Source organism: Protopterus annectens, chromosome 9.part0 (assembly GCF_019279795.1).
Source record: "Protopterus annectens isolate FY-2018-M chromosome 9.part0, PAN1.0, whole genome shotgun sequence".
In the NCBI taxonomy this organism is placed as follows: Eukaryota; Metazoa; Chordata; order Ceratodontiformes; family Protopteridae; genus Protopterus; species Protopterus annectens.
In genome coordinates, this window is record NC_056743.1 from 1,271,625,548 (window position 1) to 1,271,651,204 (window position 25,657).

Sequence of the window (25,657 nt, forward strand, 5' to 3'; positions counted from 1 at the left end):
CAACAGCTCCTTTAATTAAACAGCATTGCGTGCTGTATGCTGTCTGATATACAATTGAATTAACCTGATTATTTCTGGATACTGGCTTACTTAACATCCAAGTGTATACATAATAGCTGCAGTAGTATATCTGTCAGCATTGCCAGCCGTTAAAGTGGTAATTCACAGTCTGGTTAAAATGTTTAATGGCTACAGCAAAGGCTGTCTATAATATAGCATAGCGACTCCCGCTTGCATTGGATATAGCTTATTAACGACTAGTTAGAATGTTGATGAACACAACCTGTACTTAACAGATAAAACTTGATAGTTAAAGTCCGTGTAACCTACTTTTTGGTGGACATTTGACTTGGGTTACCGGTCTAAATAACCGCAAATTAAGATTCTGCTTGACCTGCAGGGTGGAATTGGAGACTTATCCAGCCTCCTCTCATTGTACGGAGACATTTAAATGTACTCTCAGATTCCACAGCTCCACTTGGCTTACTGTTTCATCGATATTTCTACGTTTGGGACCTTGCACTTTCTAAATTGGTCGTGCTGTTTGATGACTGCACTGTTTAAGTAAGATAAGTGAACACCGCCTGAACTGTATTTTTCTGTTTATAAGGTAAAGCTGCTTAGATATAACACGTGAATGACCAACTTGCTGTGCTAGGACCGTGTATACCTATGGGAGTAGTGCAAAAACTAAAAGAAAAAGAAAGCAATTTTTGAACAAAAAATGTCCTAGCCTGTATGCAAACACCTTGAGTACTATCTTTCCCTCCTCCAGACCATTTGTAACCATTATTTAAGGGTTTCCCCCTCCCATCAAATACCTACAACAGTTAAGAAGAATCACCCAGAAAATACTGTGGACCCAGCAAAGAAGTTTGAGAGAACCATAGCCTGCAAGTAGTGAATATATGTTAACGTTCTTGGTTTAGTGTACTTTACATAGTGTACTCCCTTAAGGACAGCTGACTGACTTTAGTGTGGTCAAACGCTGCATCACAGATTAGCGGCAGGCATCACCCCCCCCAATATATCTGTTACCTTCTTAGTTATACTTTTCCTCTATAATCTAGAGTGCACCTTTACCTCTTCCTACCCATCCTGCCCACACTCCAGCTCCCTGAATTACACAACACATCTGTGATATACTGACTATTTTGTTTGAATTTAGTCTAAGGTTACTTAAATGGCACATAACTACCTTCCACCCATATAGGATACACATTGCAGTAATAGGCTCTCTTTTCACATAACACTGATAGTCTCCCAAACTCTCCAGTGTCTTGGACTACTGGCTCTGCCCCGCTCCGCTCACTCCGCTCCCCAACCCTACCCCCATTCCCACCCACCCCATATCAATTATATTTATAGTTAGACACCACACCCTCTATCAGTTCCCTCCCACCCAATTAGTTTCACACCACACATATCACTTACAAACCAACACCCTTCACCACACCCTTACTATCATTCATTATTAGTATATCAAATCCACTTACTTTAAGACACTACCCTTAAACATTCTTCACCAAACATGATGAACTATAAACAGTCCCATTTAATAAAAGCACTACTCTACCTATGTACTATCTTCACCTTTCGCCTGCTCTCCTACCTCTCTCCTCTTACCACACTCCACTATATATCTGTACCCCCCACAATGGCAAACCAAACCTCTATCCACTCCCCTGAAACTTTGTAACATCCCTATCACACCATTAGACCTCACACCTCCTCTAGATCAGTCTCTTACTCCCACTACAAACTGTCAGCCAGAACTAACCCTCACTCCTCATTAAAACATACTAAATTGCTACACAAACTAACTAAACCGTATCTTCACCTACTCGACAAACTCATTCGCTGTGGTGACATTTACCCTAATCCAGGGCCCACCACAACACCCTACACAGACTCTAATCAGCCAAACCCCTATACTATAGACCTACCTCCTCTCTTCTCTTCATTAACATAAATGCAAGAAGTATACTTAAAATCCAGGACCTTCATGCCCTTCTAGCTGTATATAAACCAGAAATAGCAGTGCTAACTGAAACATGGCTTAAACCAGAACACCACAATAATGAGATTACAGCCCCTGGTTATAACATAATACTCAGAGATAGAGTAGAGAAAAAGGGAGGTAGCGTAGCAATATTGTTCCAAAAATCATCTCACCATTGAACAAATTGATTATAACACCCAAGAAATCAAAGATGTTGATCTAATCCTTGCTAAATTAAAACTAAACTCAAACAAACGTATCATTATTGCAGGTGGCTACATTCCACCATGCAGTAACACTACTATAATGAAAACCTTGCTAAAGTGGATCTCAAACTCCATGCCACAACAAACTGTACTATTAGGTGACTTTAATAGTGACAGGCTGAACTGCTCTAGCCACACTCCAACTACCCACATTAACCTCCATAGACTTACCCAAATTATATCCACCCCAACCAGAACCAGTAAAACCTCAAAACGCGAAGCCATCTTAGACTGGATTCTGTTATGTGACCCCACTCTAGCATGGAACTCTGGCTGTCTACCTGACAGTCTAAGTGATCATCAACCAACCTACCTAATTTGGAACAGACCCCATTACATAAGCCAACCCAACCTCAGAGTAATACGCAACAAAAGACCTTTAAAAAACCTGACTTCATCAATTCACTACAAAGGTGTAATTGGACACCCCTAAAACTACTATCTCTAGATGATGCCGTATAGTACATTAACTCCACTTTCCTGCAAATCCTAAACTGTCATGCCCCCTCCAGAACTATAAGACTAAGAGCTAACTATGCTCCATGGCTAACTAAAGATACTAAGACTATAATGAAAGAGAGGGATCAGGCCTACCAAAAGAACAAAACCAGTAATCTGAGGCAAACCTACCAAGAACTTTGAAACAAAGCCAAAACACAAATCAAACTAGACAAAAGTAACTACTACAAAAACATGCAGGAAAAATATGCCAACAACCCTAAGAAATTTGGGCTACAATAAATAGCATAATCCACCAAAGTAAAGCCAGCACCCCAACCCCAGTACAATCAAACAACCATGACAACATTCCCACACAATTTAACAAGTTCTTTACCGAAACAGTCCAAACCCTTACCAATGCCCTCAATACCACTAGCAGCCCTATACCAGGTGCTAGCAAAACCCACCCTACTACTCAAACAATACCATCAACTTTTCCCCTACACCCTGTACCCACTAAAATTATTTCAAAGCTCCTTAAGAAACTCAAACCAACCACACTAGCTGCTGACACCCTACCAGCCGAATTCCTTCAGATAGCAGCAGATGCTATAGCCTATCCCGTGTCCATCCTCATAAACAGGTCACTTGCAGAATTCAAAGTCCCCACCCTGTGGAAAACATCACACATTATTCCACTGCACAAAGTGGGGCAATTCCTTAGAACTCACCAACTACCACCCAATCGCAATACTCTCACCTGTATCCAAGATATTAGAGAGAGTTGTACATTCCCAACTATTTCGGTACCACTTACAAAACAACTTAATCTCCAAAACCCAGCATGGCTTTAGACCATCCCACAGCACCACCACAGCATTACTATCATTTACAGATATAGTTAACCACAATAGAAACAAGGGACTATTTGTATCTTCCATTTTCTTAGACTTACCCAAAACCTTTGACATGGTAGACCATAGCATTCTTCTCCAAAGTTTATCCACCCTAAGCCTCAGCCCCTCCCCACTATATCATGGTTTACTAGCTACTTATCTGGTTGACAGCAGGCAGTCCTATGGCATGACCAGCTGTCCCCCATGCTACCAGTATCCACAGGTGTCCCTCAAGGATCCATCCTTGGCCCACTATTGTTCTCACTATTCACCAACCAAATCAATTCCTCCTCACTCACAGCATCAGTAGTACAATACACAGATGACACCACCCTTATAAGTGCCACCCCCCACATTAAAGGAACTGCAAATCCTCACCCAAAACACTTTTACTCTAGCCGAAACATGGTTCACAAACAGCAACCTTATTCTTAACCCCCAAAGAACTAAATTAATTATTTTCGGCCCAGGTCATGTGCCCCCCCCCCCCAACAACACTTTCACCATTCTCTCCAAAGATAACATTCAAATCACTCCAACTGCACATACTAAACTGTTAGGTGTAGAAATAGACAATAACCTCAAATTTGACTTCCATATAGCACAAACCATTAAGAAAGTTAATAAAAAACTAGGACTTCTCTATAGGAACAAACACTTTATAACTAAACATACCAAAGCTACTATTGCAAGAGAACTCATCTCTTATCCATCCTTCTCTATGCCTCTCCCATCCTTACTAATCTCCGCCAGAGTGATCTGAACAAAATGGAATCTTGTTATAACAAAATAGCCAAGTTCGCTACTGAAACCTCATACAAATCCCATCACTGTCTCGCCCTTAATCAACTCAATTGGCTCAAGCTACCTCAACTACTTCTGTTTAATCAACTCACAATAGCGCATAATCTCTTCTACCTTCCAGAAAAAAAAAACTGCACTTCAAAATATAATTAACCCCCACATCCCTACCAGAGCCTTACGATCAGTTCTCAGCACCTAATAAGCATTATCAGACACAAAAATGATTCTGGCAAATCTCTCTTTGCCTGCACTATTACCAAAATCTGGAACTCACTACCTAGCCAAATAACCTCCACTACCTCCACTATTCAATTTAATAAACTCCTGAAAACCTACTTCTCAATTGGCTTTGTTCATGCTACTCCGCAGGTTAATTTGCACTAATATCATGTTCAAGGATTCTATTAAAGGTCCCCTAATTCATTTCATTGTAAAGCTTAATATTCACTGGTTATTTTTGTAACAAAATATTGAGAGCACTCATAATTTAGAAAGAAAAAAAAATCTTGAGTATTTATAGTCTATATTCTATATAAACCCTACTACTAGAATGATGTATGCTGACTTTACTAAAGGAATGGTAAATCTATACATAAATTATGTTTCTAGGGAACCTATATCTCTGTATGATATTCTTGTGTAATTTTTTTATGACATGCTATTGGAGCTTTTCTCCCTGGGCCTCAGCTGAAAATGGGTGTGTGTCCAGTCGGACTTTCCCGGTTAACAAATGTAAAATAAAATAAAATAAGTAAATCTGGACAGTACAAAACACTTTGCTTCTTGTTAATAAATCCCCTGCATCAACTATCTCACCAAGCACTGATACACCATCTACAAAGAAATATGGCTGCTTTGGCTCTACTTTATCAGTTTGCTTTTTTGTGTGACTTTTCCTTCCAGCTATGTGAGGCTTACTTGATCTGCAAAATTTTTGGAAATGGTTCCATTTTTTTTACATTTGTGACATTGCTGACCAAATGCTAAGCACTTCTCTCTTTTAGACATATAATTTGCACAATTGTGACAGTTAACAATAAAGCTAGATTTGGGTTTTTCTGATTCATGCTTGTACTACACACTGAGCACGGACCCTTCTTAGAACTTGCTGGAAAGCTGTGCGTCTTCCTTGGAAACCCTGTAGCTGCCATGTGCTTGGGCCCACATGTTGCATACTAAGTACTAACAAGCTGAGTAAAAACAGAAGCCACAAAAAACAAACTAGTAGTAACGAGTCCTAAAATCCAAGGTAAAACACAGTTTAAACGTTAAAAGGTTTATTATTAACTTAAATGCTTTTCGTCACCTATAATATGGTAACTTCATCAGAAATAAGCACCAAATTAACACAATGGTTTAAAATACAAAAAACAAATTAACACATGTTAAAAACCAACCAATCAGCGAGATATCTCATTTAAAGAAATATCCGGTTTTAAGAAATGTGTACCACAAAGTAACAATACACTAGTCCACAAAGCCCACTTAAGTGCCTACGATTTAAAAATATTTGTAAGGTAAATGAACATAGATACTACTAAAAGTGTGCTGTCTATAAAATGTTGACACCATTTTTTTGTATATACAATAAAATCCAGCTTGTAAATATAAATATAAATAGTAAAGTAAACTTTTAACTAGTAATATCTTTCGTCTAGTTAAACTCTTTAATTTCATCAGACAAGATATGTTGCAAGCCTCATTTAACCCTGGATAAGAAAAGGCATTTACCAATTAATGTTAATTTGGTTTTCGTATTTTAAACCATTGTATTAATTTGGTGCTTATTTCTGATGAAGTTACCATATTATAGGTGACGAAAAGCGTTTAAGTTGATGATAAACCTTTTAATGTTTAAACTGTGTTCTACCTTGGATTTTAGGACTCGTTACTACTAGTTTGTTACATGTTGCATGTTGCATACTACCTACATTTGCTCTGGAATCAACTGAAACCATGTTCTTGTCACTTGCATAAACTGAAACCATGTTCTTGTCACTTGCATAAATTATGCCTTTGTGCTTCTGAATTATTCTGTGTTTTTCTTTCACCTCATGGATTTGACAAATCTCTATGGCTTTGCTCAACATTAAATCACTGCCACAAAGTAAAATCTTTCTCACAGCAACATTACTAATACCACACACAAGCCTGGCCTTTATCAGCTCATCTTTTAAGTCACCAAACCGATACGTTTTAGCTCTGCTTCTCAGGTCAGTTACACAAGCTGCAAATGTTTCCCCTGGTTTCTGATCTCTTCTGTAAAAGAAATTCCTCTCTAATGTAATATTTGTCTGGGGGTTACACAGATGCGCTTCAAATCCTCGGGGTCTTCACTTGATTCAGCCTGTACAACAATATGATGGTTTTCACCTTCTCCTTCACATACTGCTGGTGCATACACAAATGAACAAATTAATGCTCTTTTTCTATGGTATCTGACCCAGCTAGGTTTAGGAAAATGAATGCCTTGGTGTGTGCATCTACATCTGCATAAGCTGCTTGTATAAAAATATTGTAATCTTGCTCAAATATTCTCCAATTCTCTGCAATATTCTGATCAAATACAAGTGGCAGGAATATGCAACAAAGTCTAGAAGATGTAGGATCTTTGCTTAGAAGAGTTTACATAGGTATTTTTATAACCGGAGACTCCAAAGAATTTTTCCTCAGGTGGATAGGAAATGTTGGAGGTACGACGAGCAAGAAAGAGATACCTGGGAACATATTTTTTGGAGGTGCGATGAGATGGCAGACTTTTGGGATTCCTTGCAGACCGCTCTGTCGGAGATGCTAGGTGAGCAGATTGGACTGACTGGGGAGATGATTTTTCTGAGTTATGCAACAGAATCAGAATTGGCTAGACATAAGTAAAGCCTTGCTAAATCTAATTAGGATGGCTGCCAAAAAAACAATTACTAGAAAATGGAAATCAAAGTCTAGACCAACTTTACTAGAAGTAGTGAATATAGTAACAGAGATAAAACAACTGGAATTGGGATCTTTAGAAAAGGGAAGGAGCAAACTACATAGAAAAAAATGGGAATTGTGGAAATATATGCAGAGCAGGAGCAAGGTTTAAGAGGCAGGATTTGAATGTGCTATATAATGCTTAATTGACAATGACTGGATGGTTTTATAAGTGATGTATAATGTTTACAACTACAGTTGTTTCAATGGTATCTGTGAGGTAAACTGTTTGCAATTAAAGTGATATTTTGTATGCTTTTTATATATATAAATGTAAGACTGCCTTTGTCATATGCATAAATTTAATAAAGATGTTTGGAAAAAAAATACAAGTAGTCGTCTGCCATATTAACAAATACCAGTGAAGGGTTTTGCAAATAAGCAGAAACACACACATATGCCAGAAACGTATGCTAGTATTTGTAACTTTCTCCTATGCCTTTGTGCTTCTGAATTTATATCTTTTGGGCCTTTCAAAATTGTGCTAATGGACAAACTCGTAGTACCTTTGAATAACTGGACTTTGAGAAATAAACTTTTCGGGTACTTTAACACTCTTGTAAATTTTTTTTTTTACAAGAAATCACCTCATCAGTTTAAGAAACATATCAAATAATTGCACAATGTGAATAAACTGGACATCTCTTGCCCAAACTCAATAACACTTCGAAGTAATAGCACTTTGCGAATAACTGTACACAGCACAGTGAAATGTCCCCAAAATGGTGGTACCTTGGCTAGGCAACTCTTTACAGTACAAGAAACACTCTGCAATGGTAGCACTTTGCGAATAGACACCCAGCACAAGAAACCTTTCAAAATGGCTATACTTTGACTGTATTTCACAAAATAGTTGCACTTTGCACACAAACTCTTTGAAAATACATGCACACTAATAAGCACACTCTGTAAGCACTTTCCACACTTTGAGATACTTTGAATAACTTTAGTTATGCCCTTGATACAATACAAAGTTGTAGTTCTGCCAAAACAGAGCCCTTGCCAAAATACATGCAGTCACCTTGCTTTATTTTTGTTTAATGTGTCCCCTTTGCCCTTATTATATTTGTTTTGCTCATTTAAGCCCTTTTCATACCCAATGTACTTTTCTTGTGCTCGTTTTACTCTAAACATACCCAGTTTTGCCTTAAACACACTCGTTTTGCTTTACTATTAATCGTTTCATCAAATATCTTTTATTTTAAACATTTCTCTTAGTTAACAAACGTTTTGTGCCTTCTGCTTGCTTAATAATGCGGATTTTGCCCTTGTAATGCCCCTTTTTGTCTTTTCCATCAAATAAACAGTTTGTGCTATTTCACATTACCTTTTATTCTTTTCTGGATATTTTTTTGTGCTCTTTTCTCTCAGTTTTACCTTCACTGTAGTTTCTGCATCTCATGGCTCTGAATATTATTCCCTGCAATCCCAGTTCTGACACAATGCCACTCTCCTATCTAGGACATAATAGAAGAGTCAACGTGGGTTCTGTTCAAGCAGCTTTATTTTATACAAACACATCCAGAAGTTTACTGACTTTAACCTAAGTAACTTATATACAAACTAAACTGCGATCATGTGTGCTCTCTCTCTCTGGCTGTTCTTTCAAAATGGCACTAAGGATTGCACATGTCTGGAATTTATACGTGCACGTACAGCCTTGACATGCTTCTTAAAGATACAGCACACACATCACTTGCACTCTGATCTACATGTGCTGCCCATCATCAAACCATCTGCTAGACAAAACTGCCCCACTCATGTGGACACAGACAGTCCTCATATCCTGTTCTGTCTGTCCTGATATGTGCATTCAAGGTCACTCATTATCAACACCAATTCATGCTGTCTTGCTTTGTCTATCAGGTCCTGCAACTGCTATTTGAATATACTCTTTTCCTCAGTATCACAATCCTGCCAGCATAGGCTGATATGAACAGCGCATTATCCTTACCCTGGAGTCTTAATGCCATGAGTCCATCAACTAATTCTGACAACATCCCTCACTATTTTCTGGAGCCTCTTCCTTACCACAATTCCCACATCATTTGCAGCCCATTGTCCTCCTGTATAACTAGGACTCTGGACCTCACACCAGCTGTCTTTGGCACACTACCCTTCCATCTAGCCTCCTGGATACAGAGGATGTCCAGTTTCCTTCTTACCATCATGTCATCCACTTCCAAGTTGTACCCTGTTAGTGAACCTACAGTGAATGTAGCAATCCTTAGTTCATGTTGGCAGGTGGATTTGTTTTACCTCCAGCCTTCATTCAACAGAGCTATCCCAGCTAACCCAAAATGAGCAACAGGACACTGCCCAGCCAGTAGCTTACTGACCCAGGGTCTGTTTACCATATGCACCCTGCAGTTCAAGACTAACAGAGAATGTTCTGGACACAAAAACATGGTTCCTTAAGCTGCCCATCAGTCAGTCAGTCCTTGTTAAGAGGATGAATGGACTGAGCAGCCTCACGGATATTTTTTTCAAAGCAGCAGCCACAACAATAACATCAACAAGGGATCCTTTGCAAAATGGTCTTTGGGAGCAAGCAAGATCATATCTGCTTTTCTGAGGATCATCACAGCCATATCTAGTTCATTCTAAATTATGGAACAGACCATGTCAACTAGCTTATTTGGAGGGAGACACGAGCCATGCAGGTGGGAGAGAGGAATTGTATGCCTCCTACAAGTTATGTTCATCTGTGGAGGTAGCGTCCAATGGGGTAGACCCCCCTTTATCCAAATCTGTATCCAGTGTGGGGGATGGGGGACCCAAAAGGAAATCTACATTCTTTCTTTTGCAATTCCTCTTCTGGGGGTGGGAGTAAATAACTGCCTGTAGAAGAGGAAACCCTGAATACCACCAGTATCGGCCTACGCATCCTCCTGTTCTGAGAGAGCATACCTGAGAAATCCATGATGTTAGGCAGCACAGTGGCTCAGTGTTTAACATTTCTGCTTTACAGCTCTTGTGTTTTGGGTTCCATTCTGACCTCGAGTCACACACTGTAGAGTTTGCAAGGTTTCTCCATCCTTGCATGTATCTTTTTGAAGTAACTCCAGTTTTATTCCACCTCCCAAAAACATGCTGAATGAATAGCTAATCTAAACTATTTGTCTACACTATGCACTCGTGCCTTTGTGGTCAAGGACATAGCTGAAAATGGTCTGAGACAGAACAGTTCAGTTATGTTACAAAACAGTATATTTAAAAGACACTCAGTTGTCTAAATAGTATCAAGACAGAGGAGATCATCAAACACACAGGAAGCAAGAATGTCAAAGTCTAGGTTCTCCACTGAGTCCTTGACCAGGCTACCAAATTTGGGATCTCCTTGCTCTCTTCATTGGCAGGAATCACAAGCATTGGAAACAGTTTAACTCCCCATAGATGGAGGGGATCCTCTAAAGACTGATCAGAATGGGACATTCCTAGTTAACTGTTATCACCCTAGGACTGCAACCTTGAAAGCACCCATTTGAAGGACACTACCATAGAGTTAATAACCAAAGTATAAACACTAAAAAACCTACATTTGTTAGAAAGACATTGAATTCCTAGTGCCTTATTAGCTTTAGCCTTCAACAGAATGCTCTTAGCAACAATTTACACAGTCTTATGCTGTACAAACAACTACTCAATTAAGTACTCTAGATCAAAACAAAAATCTATATAACAGTTTTACTGCATTCCTATACTTTAAAATTTATCTATCCACTCAAACTCAACTGTATTGAAGCTATATTAAACATTTCCACTCTACAGCAACATTCAGATTCTATTAGGTATTACAAGAGTTATATTTAACCATATACGTTTCCCCCCAAATTATTTTACTTAAGTCTTACTGCCCATCAAACCACAAACATTTTACTTATTTGGCACTACATGGGAGTCTTCTGACTGACCATAGGAATATAGTAAGCCAACTTTGACCTAGCAAGGGAACATAAGAGCAAGTTTTCTCTTAAAAGGTCACCATTTGGCTAACACCAAGGTAAAAGCTCTGGTTGAAAAGAAGAGAACAGATATCAGCACTCCACACTGGATGTGGTACTTACCCAGAGTGAACTGAAGAAAAAAAATTCCTGTGTGAACCTCCATATAAAGCTATGCCATCAGAGGTCTATTGTGCCCAGTGATATCTAGGTACCTGCTGCAGCTGGAAAGAGTCAGTCATCTGCTGGCACCTGACATTCCAGTTTACATCACTGATGTTCAAGTTGGGATGGAATTCAATCACCCCCTCTGGAACTAAGAGCAGACAGCATCAGATCTCCTGACCTTGTTCCAAAGGACGTGTAGTCCCTATGGTCCCTCTGAGCAGAGTCTGAGCCTGCTCTAAGACCCTTGCAGGGACTGCTAGCCCCGACTGGAGCCCATGTTTGAAAGAGGACCTTAGATATGGATCATCAGTGACCACTTGAGCATCCACCACTCCTTTGTGAAGGCTCACCAATCTAAAGTGAGCTCAATCCCCACCATATAGACAAACCTGAGCAGTTATCAATACTGACTGCTGGACTAGAGGAGTCAGACTCCTGTCTTACTTGGCTGAAACAGCAGGGAAAGCAGGACTGCTTGGCACTTGGGTGTCCCTGCCTCATTCTGAAAGGAAATTTGCTCTTTCCAAGGAACTGCCTGGGTCTGAAAAAACAGCAAGGTCTGAGAGGAGATGTTCAAAGAGACAAACTGTAGTGGTCAATGACTACTTCCTCTTTTGGAGATCTTTGCCAAGTACTAGTATGCTTGTCCAAAGAAGGTCTTCCCACAGAAGTTGGCCTTTAGGATGGTCTGCCTGAGCTCATTCTTAAAGGAGGAAAGCCTCAGTTACTTCATGCTATGCTTTATAGCATGATCAGAACCAGCACTGCAGTTGACAATACATAGCCTACTGAAGGAACCATAGCAAAGGTCATAACCAACTTTTTCTTCACCCAAAAAATAAAGATCTAAGAGGTGGTTGCTGACACCTTTAGATGAAACTCTCCCTGCCAAAATGTTTGACAGGTTAAACTACTTGTGGGATTTTTGCTGACCGCAGTACAGGTATGAGCATGAATCTTTGCTTGTCAAGTGAGAGCTGGTGACATAACTACTTTATGACCGCATCAACAATGGACTTGACTACTGGAGAGAATGATGGATCTTCTCTCCTTTGAATCTCTGCCTTTCATTTAGGGTTCATATACCAACCTGCAACTATCACAGGGACTATCATATGCCAGTCCCCGCATTGTGCAATCTCAAAAGCCACCACAATACAAGATGTAAGGCAAGTCATTAGCTTTTCCCACCTGTGTATTCATGTGGCTGATCCAAACACTGGCACTTGAGGCAGTGAGTGGTATTGTATGCTTCTCTCAGGTAATAAATGCAGTGTAGAAATCTAATCTAGCTCTTGCTTTGGTAGCCATGTAAACATAGTGAGGGAGTAAATCTTTTTAGGCACCAGACTTGGAAATTCTCCCAACATGAACTTTAGGATCAAATGTATAACTGCAAGGAAAACATGCGGGTGGGCTACAGGGCCTAAGTACACTTCCCTAGCCCAGCACATGATGTTATGGCCATACACTGGAAGAAAACATCTGCATTCAAGAGCATGGTAACAAAAGCGGTGCAACATTACACAAGAAATTACAACTGTACACTCACTGCAGAGGTATAAAACTAGATGCATACTTTAGTGCAGCAGCAGCAATGTTTCTGAAATTCCCTCAAAACAAGATCAGCAAAACTTGCTGACTTAACCTGTAAAAATGCCAATGAAATCCCTACAATAAAGACACTCGGTGAAAGCATCAGCAGCTACTCCCAACTCACATTAACTACAGAATTCATTTTAAATGATAGCTTCAGCCATAAAATGTTCTGACATATAAAGAAACAATAAAAAGTGTAATTAATGAAACTATTCTGTGTGCTCTACTTCTTAGGGAAAAATACTTTTCAACTGCAAACTTCTCACAGAAATCAGATTCAAGAATACTCAACAGAATTGCATCCTTGGAAAAAGAACGACTTAGAAGTCTGTGGCTAGTCCTGCTTCTGATACCTAAATTGTCATTCTGAGTGACAGCGCTTAACTCTGGAGCTCAGTTGACTACTGCCTGGAAAATTATGAACCAAAATTTCCTTACAAAGGAGGTACATAACTCACTAAAAAAATGTAACAACATAAATGGCGAAATGTCTTCCATCGTACATCTGATATAGAAGACCGGTACTTCAACACCAAGTAAGTTGCTACAGGATGGATGGGAACTGGAAAAGGAGAAAAAAGACAGGAAGCAAGATAGACTATTTTCTTGCCCATAACACAACTGAGGATTATGCCAGTCTAATGCTCTTCATTGCTGCTCTGAAAAGTTAAAGCCATTTCCCTGATGCTTATGAACCACTGACCACAACAAAGTGACAGAGGCATTGTGAAGGGGGCTCATGAAGGATGGACATTCTACAGTATTTCCAAATAGAAGCAAAACACTGGTATTACCAATAGTAAATTAAGACTTCAGCAGATGCGCTCATGAAGACTTGGTGCAAACTGCTCAGATGTGCGATATCCAAGTTTTTTTTCAATCCTACCTTGAACAACCGCTTATGGAGATCATCATCATAGTCACTGTCACTGTCCATAAAGTCGTCTGTCGGTTTCCACAGCAGTTCTTCTGAAATCCGTGTTCTTTTAGTGTCACATGCATGACGTGCATGATCAAACTAGAAGGGCAAAAAATTAAAATTACCATGTTGCAGTTTTTAAATAAATACAGATTTCAAGCAAGACACAGCACTGTGATCGATCTAATCTGACAGACTATTGTGACTAGCATCCTTTAGCCTTCTCATTTTTATAACATATTAAACTACAGTACAGAAGGGGTGCATTTACAAACACTATCAACTCAGATTCTAAAAAGCTTTAAATAAAGCCACAGAACAGAAAATGCTTGCGACATCTTCCTCTTATTCTCTCTTTATTATACACGGTGAAAAACAAACTTTTCATGTCTGTGATCAATGAGTAATCCCTGGTGAAAGACTCTCACTAAAGGACAGTATCTCCGGTGTCATGGTATATAACGATAAAGCCCCAACTACAGACCAGGCGCTCTGCACTTCTTTCAGATAATTAAAGTACCGCAGCTGTGGAATTTAACTCGTGATTTGGTAGCCACATAAATTGATTAGTGCCTCGGGCACCTGAAATACTCGCAAGGGAGTACAACCTATCTTGGGAGGAGAGAGGGTGTGTGTACAGGGCACATGTTGTAGTTGATTTCTTTGGCAAGAGACTGGGGAAACATGCATAATGTTACCTGAGGGTGGGTGGGTGGGGTGCACTGCACAATCATCTCTATGAAGAAGTGAGAGGTTTAGCATGGAACTCCTACTGCATGTCCCAATAAAATAATGTGACCATACATGCTTAAGTGGAAAAACAATCCTAGATCAACAGTGTGATGTGGACCGCTGACATCTTAACCCCCTCATCAGTCCAACCTTTAGCTGGAGGTAGTCTAAGGGACAGGGAGAGGCAGACATGTCTATCGAGGAGATGCACTGGGGGCCACTGTTGATCAATTTTATTGGACCCAAAGGCAAAATGTTAACTGTCAAGACACCACATTTATACCTTAATAATACTGGTTGGATCTGTAACTTTTTCCATCACTGGACCATGTGTTGGTAACTCATGCAATGGTGCCTTCTAAAGTAAGGCATCAGTGTTGTTTACCTTAGGTGCAGTCATAGTGGGTGCACAATTCCATGGACAAACTGTTTGTTTGGGTCTCTCAGTTATGTCATATAACATGCTGATGTAGGATTTGTGCAGGCTGCCAATCATGACCAGTTCTGATTTTCATATTATTGTTCTTACCTACCAGGCACTACACAACTTGAGTCCTACTAATCTGAAAGAGCTGTTGTTGCCTTGTTCCCAGGCCAGATCATTGGTGTTAGGTAAGTAGCTGCTCATTAAATCCAAACAGACCTTGAGACTGGTGAAATAGTATGACTCTCGAGCTTCTCCAGGTCCAATTAACTATAGGTAAAATACCCCTCCACATCATCACTAGCTACAGGTCCCCTACCAGGAACCAGGAGAAGCACACTACCTACCTGGACTTGTTAGAGTTGCTCAGTATACAGCCAAGTGCTTTGGTCATGGGAGATTTCAATTATCTTTCCATCGACTGGGTGACTTACATGAGCACAAACATTATCACTACGAGGTTCCTGGACTTTGTTAATTCAGATGCCCTGGAACAATTGGTCCGTAGCCCCTGAACGGGCTCAAATGTCCTGGACCTAGTGCTCAACAACATAGTGAGTCACTGCACTACCTCCTGTGTGTTGCCCTCCCTGGTAAGGTCAGAACATAAAGCTCTCTCATTTAAGTAAAGATCAAACCTGACACCCCCACAGGAGTAACAAAAAACTGAAAACTTTCTCCAAAGCAAACTACAGCCTACTAAGTGATGGTATGAAAAGTTTCAAAGGCCCTGTCAACATAGCCAACAATGACTCCTATGCAGAGGAATACACAAATGTATCGACTCGGCTGTACCCAACAGGAACAAAACCAGGTCTTCCCAAAAAAACAAGCCATCCTGGTGGACCAAGTGTAAATAAGCTATACAATAAAAGAAAGAAACTGATATCTAGAACAGTAGGGAACTCACTCAGAGGAAGAATACACTCCACAGCTTGAACAAGCAAATCAAATATCTTAAGTCCTCTATAGTTAGCTAAGAGTCTAAATTAGCATCCCTCGCTAAAGAAAAATCATAAGGCATTCTTTAGCTATGTCCAAAACCTAAAAGGGAATAGACCAGCTGTGTGCCGAACTTATATTAGAAGGTAGCACTCACAATGAACCTGAGGAAACTGCCAACTTCTGGCCAACAGAACTGACAATAACTTCATACCCCTGCCCTCACCAGACATACCTAAAAGCATTCTTGACACCAGTCCTCTACAGAGCATCTTCAAAAACAGGTCATACAAGCACTCTCCAAGGCCAAAAACACGGCCTCTATGGGACCAGTCAACATCCCAGGCTGTTTACTAAACAATCTAAAAAAAAAAAGACCTAGTTGAACCACTCAGCACGCTCTTTAAACATAGCCTGAGAACTGGCTTTGTCCCAGCAGAGTGGAGAACAGGAACAGTAATCCCCTTGCACAAAAGAGGGTCCATCAACTGACTCTGGAAACTATCAACCCATAAGCCTAACCAGCCTGATCTGCTAGGCCATGGAAAGAATCATCGTGGATCTTATTCAGACGGACATAGGCAAACTCGAACCCTTGACCCAACCCAGTTTGGTTTTGTGAAGGGAAGATCTTACTTATTAAATCTAGCAGAATTCTTTGACAATGTCACCAAAGCCCTGGATGAGGGCAAAACAGTACATGCTGCCTATCCTGATTTAGCCAAGGCCTTTGACACACTCTCCCATTCAGGTATAATAGAGAAACTTTCCCAGCTGGGGATTAACCCATACATTACTAGATGGGTAGCAAACTGGCTCACCAGCAGAACGTACACTGTCAAAGTTGTGGAGTCCACCTCCACCAGTGGACCAATTACCAATGGGGTACCGCAAGGTTCTGTGTTGGGCCCTCTACTGTATGGACTCTATTTCTCTGAAGTCCAGGCAAAGGTAGATGACTTGTGGCTTACCAAGTTTGCAAATGATTGTAATCTGGGTGCAATCATAGAGTCCCCCAATGATGTTAACATATTACAAAAAGGGCTGACACACACAAATGACTAGTGCCAAACTCACAGACTAAAAATAATGAAAAAAAAAAGCCTAATTATCCCCTCTAGCAATGTAGTAGGACCTGCTAATTATGATATCGATAGCATCCCTCTAAGCTCACAATCAGTGGTGTGAGACCTGGGAACACAGGTTGATAGCAATCTAAACTTCAATCACGATGCCAGGGTAATCCTATGGGCTAGGCTTGTAAAGGCTCCAAGGCCATTAGCCTAGTACACATCTATGAACCTATGTGTCAGTAATGGTAAGAAAAGCATTCTACATTGCGCATCTCATAAATAAGGGTATTGCATCCAAGACCAGGGAGGTTATAGCTCCACTGTACTTAACCCTCATCAGACCACTAGTTGACTACAATGTTCCCTTCTGTATGTACCCTCACCAGACACCTGCAACAACTGGAGACTAAAGAGGTTTTTAACCAAGAGAATCCAGGGCCTCCAATACATGACATACATGGAAAGACTGAAAGCCCTGTCACTGTACTCTGTTTCACACAGGCTGCTGAGAAGCAACCTGTGCCTGGCCTACACAACAGTCTCGGACCCTGCCCTAATGGAAATGCTGCACATCTGCAAATCAAATGGGAGAAAAATAACTCGCTCCAGGAACTCAACCTAGCCATTGACATTAAATCAACATGCTGATAGATAAATCTCCCAGCGATTGCCATTCCACTGGAATAAGCTCTCACGCCATGTGAAGCAGAGCTCCTCAATGACCCTATTCAAATGCAACCTTGACAACTGAATGGGTGACTGTAAATTCACCCCTGGGGGGTGGCACCTATATCCTTCACAGAAAGGGGTAACAAGTGCTGATCACAGAATTGCCCTGACAACAATGACCATCTACCTACAGTCAATAATGGTACTCAGGTTATTACGTGGCTAGGCTTGTAAAGGCCTAGGGCCATTAGCCTAGTAACTGACTGTTCCAAGGGCTCTGCTGAAATATACAGTAAACTGTGGCTTATCGCCTTAGTCCTCTGGAATCAGAAACGCAATTTACAGGCCTCATCTAGAAGGCCCCTAAACTATTATCTTGACAAGAGGGTCTTCTTACATCTCCTTACAGGCTCTCTTCTCTTTGTATTTTTTTAATTCTGCAAATTTTGATATTTATTAACTTTTACCTTAAATCATGCCCCCAGGGATGCCATTTTAACTCAGTATGTTGTGTTAATCTTATTTTAATCTGTAAAATGTTCAGTTTTTAACTAGGGAACACAAGAACTCAAACGTGGTTGAACCTCTCAAAGTCTCAACTCATTGTGAGCCCATTTCTCTTAGTACATCCATGGAGTTGGTATATTTATGTAAGGCAGCGAAGTTCCCACAAGGCAGGTAAGGAGGGCACAGCATTTCTAAAGAAATGCTTTATTTCCATCTGAATTCTGAGGCTCACTTCCAACAAGTTGAGTCTTGAGCTAAACAGTACATGAAATGCTACAAACCTTTTAGCTTTTAAATATTTAAAATATAATAATTTTAAAAATATCTGATTCCAGTTCTGAACAATGAAATCAAAATACTGAATTAGGAAGCGTGTGTGTATGAATGATGTATGGGTGTGCGTACATGTCTTGAGACAGTGCTAACAAATTTTTTCCAGTGGCATGTTCACTTGCAAGAATCTGATCTTGAGATTCTGCCATTTCAGACTACAGTTTAGAAGAATATCAAAAAGGTTCCAGAGTAAACAGCAATGTTATTTGGTTTTGGTTAACTCATTATAGCACTAAGTCTTATAAAGTTTCTTTCTCTGAACAGACACCTGACTTAGGAGTCTTAACTGCAGCTGTCTGCATCTGGCACCTTCTTCCTCAACATGATGGTCAAAAAAGTGAGTAGCTTCTGCAACAGGACATCTAACATCCAATTGGCTCATTTGTTCCATGGTATTGGGAGAAGGCTATCGCCAGGCTTGGTAAGATGCTTATGGCCTTACTAATCTCCAAAGAAAGTCCTCCACATGCTGAACTTCCCTTGGCTTATTGGGTGACTATGCTTGGAAGCCCAAGATCACTGGGCACTAGCTATATGCGGTGCAACACATACTGCAACTATGTGTCACCCATGTTGTAAATCAGAGGCTCCCACCAGGATGGGTGGGACTGAAGTTACACTGGGACAGAAGGGGTTCACAAAAAGGAAAAATACAATTAGCCATATGATGAGACCAATTTTGGAAACTTTATGGCCAAGATATTTAATGGAGAAGGAAATAAAAAGCTAGGACTTGGATCTATTTATTTAATAACTAAGTTGGCAATGCACATCCATAGAGGGTAGCAAGTGCTCCCCATGGTTAGAACAGGCTGAAAAGAAAGGCAGATGAAAGCGATTTCACTCACTTGCACCTTTAAGCATAAAAAAAGAGCTGGTTCTGAGAGCAGCTTTGTCTTTGTTAAACACAAAATACAAATGTTCAGCAGAAAGCACATGAATTTCAAATTCTTCCAGATAAAGTTACAGCTATCAAGTAAAAGCACATTCCAGGTACGGTATTTTAAATATGGAGAAGCAGCAAACCGGTTTATTTTTTTTTTCATAATGAAGTACAAGTTGTAAAGGAGTTACAAGATCTGTTGTTAGAGTCGATAACAACAAAGCTCCCCCCAAGAAAGAGACTGCCACTTTTTCAAAGAAGCTAAGAAATCACCACCTCAGCTGGATTGAACTATCCAGCCTATTATCTTTCAACCAACTAACGACTGCCCAAAGTATCATCCATAAACCCAACAACTGCCCTCCTCTCACTGACCTAGTTCAACCTAATACAAACCATAGGTCCCTTAGATAATCTGACAAATTAATTCTAAAGGTAATTAAATCCCATAACTACCATGGAGACTCCCTCTACTCTAATAAAGTAGCCAAAACCTCGAACTTACTACCCCAACACATCCTAAAAACTCCAGTCAGTCAGTCTCACTCCATCCTCCTCTCCAAACTTTCTCAACTCAACCTATCCCCTGCAACTATCTCCTGGTTTTCCAGCTACTTCACAGACAGACAGCAATTCGTCAAATGGCTCTCTGCTTTTTCTCCCCATCAAAACGGGCATTCCAGAGGGCGGAGCCTAAAAGGCCAACTGACAGCAGTGAATTTTGAGAGCTCCATAAACTAGTATTATAATAAAATAGAATAAAAACTGCACAAAAAGCTCACACACCAAATATTGTTATTTAAACACAAAACACTTTTTTGTTTAATTAAAATCTTTGGTGTGTGAGCTTTTGGTGCAGTTTTTATTCTATTTTACTTCATTTTCTCTGCACTTTGCTCTTTTTCCCTGGAGCTGCTTTATCTTTTATTATTATTATAATAATATAGGAACAATTTTATTATTTTCAAGTTTAAAATGTCAGAAATGTATATATAAACTACTAAACTACATAAATATTAATGGGGGAGATGTACAAAAATTTTCCTGTCAAGTAACATGGAGATATACTGAGTCACTGAATATGAACAACTCAAGGAATTATCATCCAGATGCTGCTTTGAAAAAAGAACTGCAATTGATGACATCTACCTTACAGGAACCATCTTTGAAGATGGATGGCTTTAAAAATGAACCAGAAAAGCTCAAATTAAATTCTCAAAAACAGACTGATACTCTTAAGGAACTATTGCAGCAACACCATATAAAAATAACAAATATAGAGACTACACTAAATGGCACTGAAGGGAGACTTAAAGAGGAAGAATTCCAAAAAGAATTTCTGCTTAAACAGAACACATGGCTGCTTAAAAAAACAGATGACTTAGAAAACACGGAAATGAGAAACAACATATGGATCTCTGGTCTGTCTGAAAACATTAAAGGAGAAGACATTATTTCATTCTTAACCTGGATTCCTGAATTTTTAGACTTGAAAGAGGGGCTTTCATTTGGAATTGAAAGTGCGCATAAAGCACCGAGGAAACCTGCTTCTAACTCAACAAATACTCCACTTAGATCCACAGTTATAAAATTTCTTTCATTTCTGGACAAGGAACCAATATTAAAATCTGCATGGAGAAAATCACTGTTAAAATACAATCAAAGCCTGACGAGGTTTGACAATGATTATTCTTCCAGAATACTAGAACAAAGGAAAACAAGTCTGGCCAATAATAAAACTTTTGAAACAAAATATTAAACCACAGCTGGCCTTTCCAGCCAAGATAAAAATACTTTTTGTCAATGAGATGAGAACCTTTATTAATCAAAAACAACAACATAGTGTCTATCCCAAAAGAAACTGAATGGATGGCCCCTATTCTTAAAAGAATAAAAGAAACAAATCATTGGACTGATGCTAGAAAGAAGAAAAAAAAAACGATTCCTAGAGATCTGTCCCATAAAATAACTCTTACAACTACATCTCTCAAAGTATCAACTGATATGGTACATCACTTGTCATCTGTTTTTGTTTTAAAAAGAGGGTTTAATAAACAACTGAGAAACAGTAACGATTTATTCAGAATGTTCAAAGAGTCCAATAATTCTTCACAAACAAAGGTAGGTCAAGATGGGTTACTATTTAAATGATATATAAGCCAAAGCAACACATAATACAAACAGAGAAGTTTCTATTACCCTACTTGAACTCAATGAATACTTATCTTGCTCATTTTTCATTGATTTTACTTACAGTAATTTAAGTAATTAAATAACTAATTCAACAAGTACCATTCATCAGAGTTCAGATTCAAATGTAACAAGTTATCATATATAACAGCAGTAACAGTAGAGTGTTTTGAAAAAAAAAAATGCCATCATGGAGACCAATGCCTTCTTCAGTTAATGTATGATTTAGAAATGTCATGCATATCCTGGTTAAATAATAGTAGCAAGCTCTTGGTACAAATGTCATCATTATTCTGTCTAAATATAGTTAATATCAATTATGGCAGGTATCACAGCTACGAGTGCTGTTTGATCAATCCTGATATGGTGTGCATGGATGCAGCCATGTCTGGCAGCTAGTACAAATGTCATTATTATTCTGTCTAAACATAGTTAATATCAATTATGGCAAGTATAACAGCTTCGAGAGCTGTTTGATTAAGCCTGACATGGTGTGTGTGGGATGCAGCTTTGTCTGGGCAGGTGTTGTATGTTACTGTTTTTGTCTCTGGGAAGCTGTGGGGTGCAGCTTGTGATTAAGGTTTACTGATGCTTGTGTATTAGGAGGAGACATTTGATGTTTTAACCTGGATCCAGGGAAGGGGGTGGATAAAACTGTGATTTGGGATATTTTGGCAGAGAAGGGTTTGTTTACACATCTGCTCAGTGAGAGGTGGGAAGGCTGGAAGAATGTGTTATCTCTTGTTGTGGCGGCTTGTTGGGAGTTTTATTTATTTTTTTTTTATCTGCTTGCTTTCTGTTCTTTTCCTGGCTGCTGCCTCGCTGAAAGGGAGGGAATTCAGGATTGAAGCTGCAGTGAAGTGAAGCTTTGCTTCAGGTGCATCACGAGCCTCTGGTATGCAGTACACAGACACACTAATAGAAACAGACCCTCTCTCAGGTTGCTATGGTAACGGAGACAGTGATGATAATGCTCAACGGCTCTGAAGAGCCCCCGAGATGATTCTCGGCAATGAAGTTTTTTTTTTAAACCAATATATATATATATATATATATATATATATATATATATATATACACATATACACACACACACATCTATACACATACATATATATAATAAAGGGGCTGTTTAAATCACATGTACACATATTCATGGTCTTCCAACAATTTGTTTAGCTCATTAAGTGATTCTTGATTTAAAAAAAAAACTGCAATTTATATTTCAAATGTATTTTGGTCCAAACACATTAAGGGCTTACATAAGAGTGGAATTCTGAGTTATTGTGAATGACTAAGAGCACTTGTCTTGTGCAGTACCCTTTGCAGTGGTCTGGAAGGTGAGCTTGCTCGGATGTGTTGGGCATATGGGGATAGCTGATTTTAGGGCTGTTTGGGGTTGCTGGAAAGTGCTAGAGAGTCATCAGATTTCCTTCGTGGACATATCCGTGGGAATGAAAGGCGTGTTGAGTGGTTCACTGGCAGAGTGGCCAATGCATGGAACAGGCTGGTAAAATTGAAGAGGCCAAATATTGGGTTTGGATATTTTAAGAACAGCCTGGAAACACACCACATGAACTAGTGAATGGTATTCTGAAAAAACTGGATGGGCACTGTTGCCCATGCTTGAAGTGCTGATATGTGTGTATGTAAGGATGGAAATATAACAAATAAGAAACTAGAAAGGTCTCAAAATTTAAAGTCTATGGGCTGCATAAACATGCTTGGAAGGAGCCAATAAAAAGAATAAGCATTACAGCTTGTGGTCTCTCAAATAATTAAGCTTCTTCTTCTTTCGGCTGTTCCCATTAGGGGTCGCCACAGCAGATCATCTTTTCCATTTCTTCCTGTCCTCTGCATCTTCTTCTCCCTTCTTCGGCCAACAGTAGCCCAATTTCCGCCAGCACCCTGTTGGCTTACAGCACTGGTGGCGGTCGTTGTTAACCCGGGCCTCAACCTATCCGTTATGTAAATCTGTATTGTTTTCCCGTCCTGACACAACCCTCCCCATTTATCTAGGCTTGAGACCAGCACGAAGAAAAGCACTGGCTTGTGCATTCCCAGTGGCTGGGTTCTCAACACAATAGTTACGTAATGTATGATTTTAGTAAATCTAGACACAAAATATATAATAGTCATATAAGATGAAGCAGTCTGCTGAATTTAGATATTAAAGACCGGATTTAATAACATTGACTTGTGTATAATAAAACTACTGTCTTAACTTGTCATAAATGACATGCACTACATTCATCAAGGGGAAGCATGATGTTTTTCTTATATAAATAAATATGCATAACATGTAATTGTTTTAACTTGAACTGTAGTTTTTGTAACCCATCTTGACCATATATAATACTTAAGCGGTTACCAAGGTAACTCATGTTTTATACATGACATCAAACTGGCAAAGTTGTTCAAGAGAAACAGAAGCCTGAACTTGAAATGTCAAAGAATGTAACAATCATATTCTGAACAAATAGTATTAAATTTACAATAATCACTCAGTTTAATCTTTGCTGATTATACAAAATAGAATGCTGTCATTTAAATCTAAAAGCTTTCAGCATATGCCACAAAATGGCCATTTATGAATATGGAAAGGGAACTTGTAATCATTAAACACAATAAGTGAATTTGTTGTTTTTAACCTATAATTTCACTCATTTTATAATACGAAATGATATATATGAAAATCCTTATGTGTAGGAAAGGGGGGGGGAGAGGGATGCAGTGAATTAAAATGCACTAACTTTCATTAATGTTCACATAAAATAAACTTGATGCTTTAAGTAAGTTAGCAACAAAGTGATTACTTAAACAAATGAAATATAGCTTCTGATATATCCAGTAAAATACATTGCATTATAAACATTAAGTATAAATATTATTACCACTTATATTAAGTAATAAGTTTTGAAAGACTTCATCAATAAGAATGACTATGTTAACTGTGTGCTATAATCCTTTACTGAAGTTTTATATATGATGCATCCTACTTTACTATGACTGAACTGCTTGTCATCTATCTTTCATGTAAATATTAATTGCTTATACAATAAGTAGACATTTATATTGTATTAGAATTCTGTCTAATCTACAATAGTACTATATCTGTTCAAAATAATATAAATATTCCTTATTTCTATTACAAATATTCTCCATATGATAATTCAATTTATGGAGCTCAGATGTTCTGGATTGTCACGGTATGAGTGATAATCTGATGGACTTAGGTTTATTCCTCAGATTAGGAATGATTTTCATTCCATGGCTAGTGCTGATCTTAGTTGTATTAACATTTATTAATTTAAATTTCACAAAAACATTTTTAGTATGCCTGACCAAAACATTATTTTATTGGTAAACACTCAAAGTATAAAACTGATAATTTCCTTTAAAAGCTCAAACATATACTTTATAGTTATCAGAGGAAAATGTTTAATAGTCACAATAAAATAAAAAATACATAGTCTAAATAACCTACAATGGATTTAGCTTTATTTTCTTTAAATACCAATGACTTAAACAATCCTAGCAAGAGATCAAATATACTAATATTTAAAACTGAAACAAGCACAAATTGTTTTCCTTCAAGAAACTCATTTCAAAACAAATGACCATTACAAATGGAATCCTAAGGAATATATGATATTGGCGCAATCCACTTATAAGACAAAGACAAAATGGGTAACAATTTTATGGAAAACAAATGTGATTAACCCAGAAATAATTTATAAGTATGACGATAAAGAAGGCCTTATGGCATTAGTAATAGTTAAATATAATAACAGAATATGGACCCTAGCCAATCGATACTGGTTCCCAGGCATTGAAACAGCAACTGTTAAAAAACACTTGGATTTTTCATCTTCTAGATACTTTCAAATTTAAA

The 25,657-nt window shown here is 38.8% G+C and overlaps 1 protein-coding gene across 1 annotated transcript in view; it reads right to left on the reverse strand.

The window, feature by feature from the left end:
* LOC122810654 (glycerol-3-phosphate acyltransferase 2, mitochondrial-like) overlaps positions 1–25,657 on the reverse strand; it is a 938,290-nt gene that overhangs the window by 228,792 nt on the left and 683,841 nt on the right. Inside the window, exon 9 of the mRNA XM_044082227.1 lies at positions 13,977–14,108. Within this exon, the coding sequence (XP_043938162.1) occupies positions 13,977–14,108 (132 nt within the window). The remainder of the gene's footprint in view (positions 1–13,976; positions 14,109–25,657) is intronic.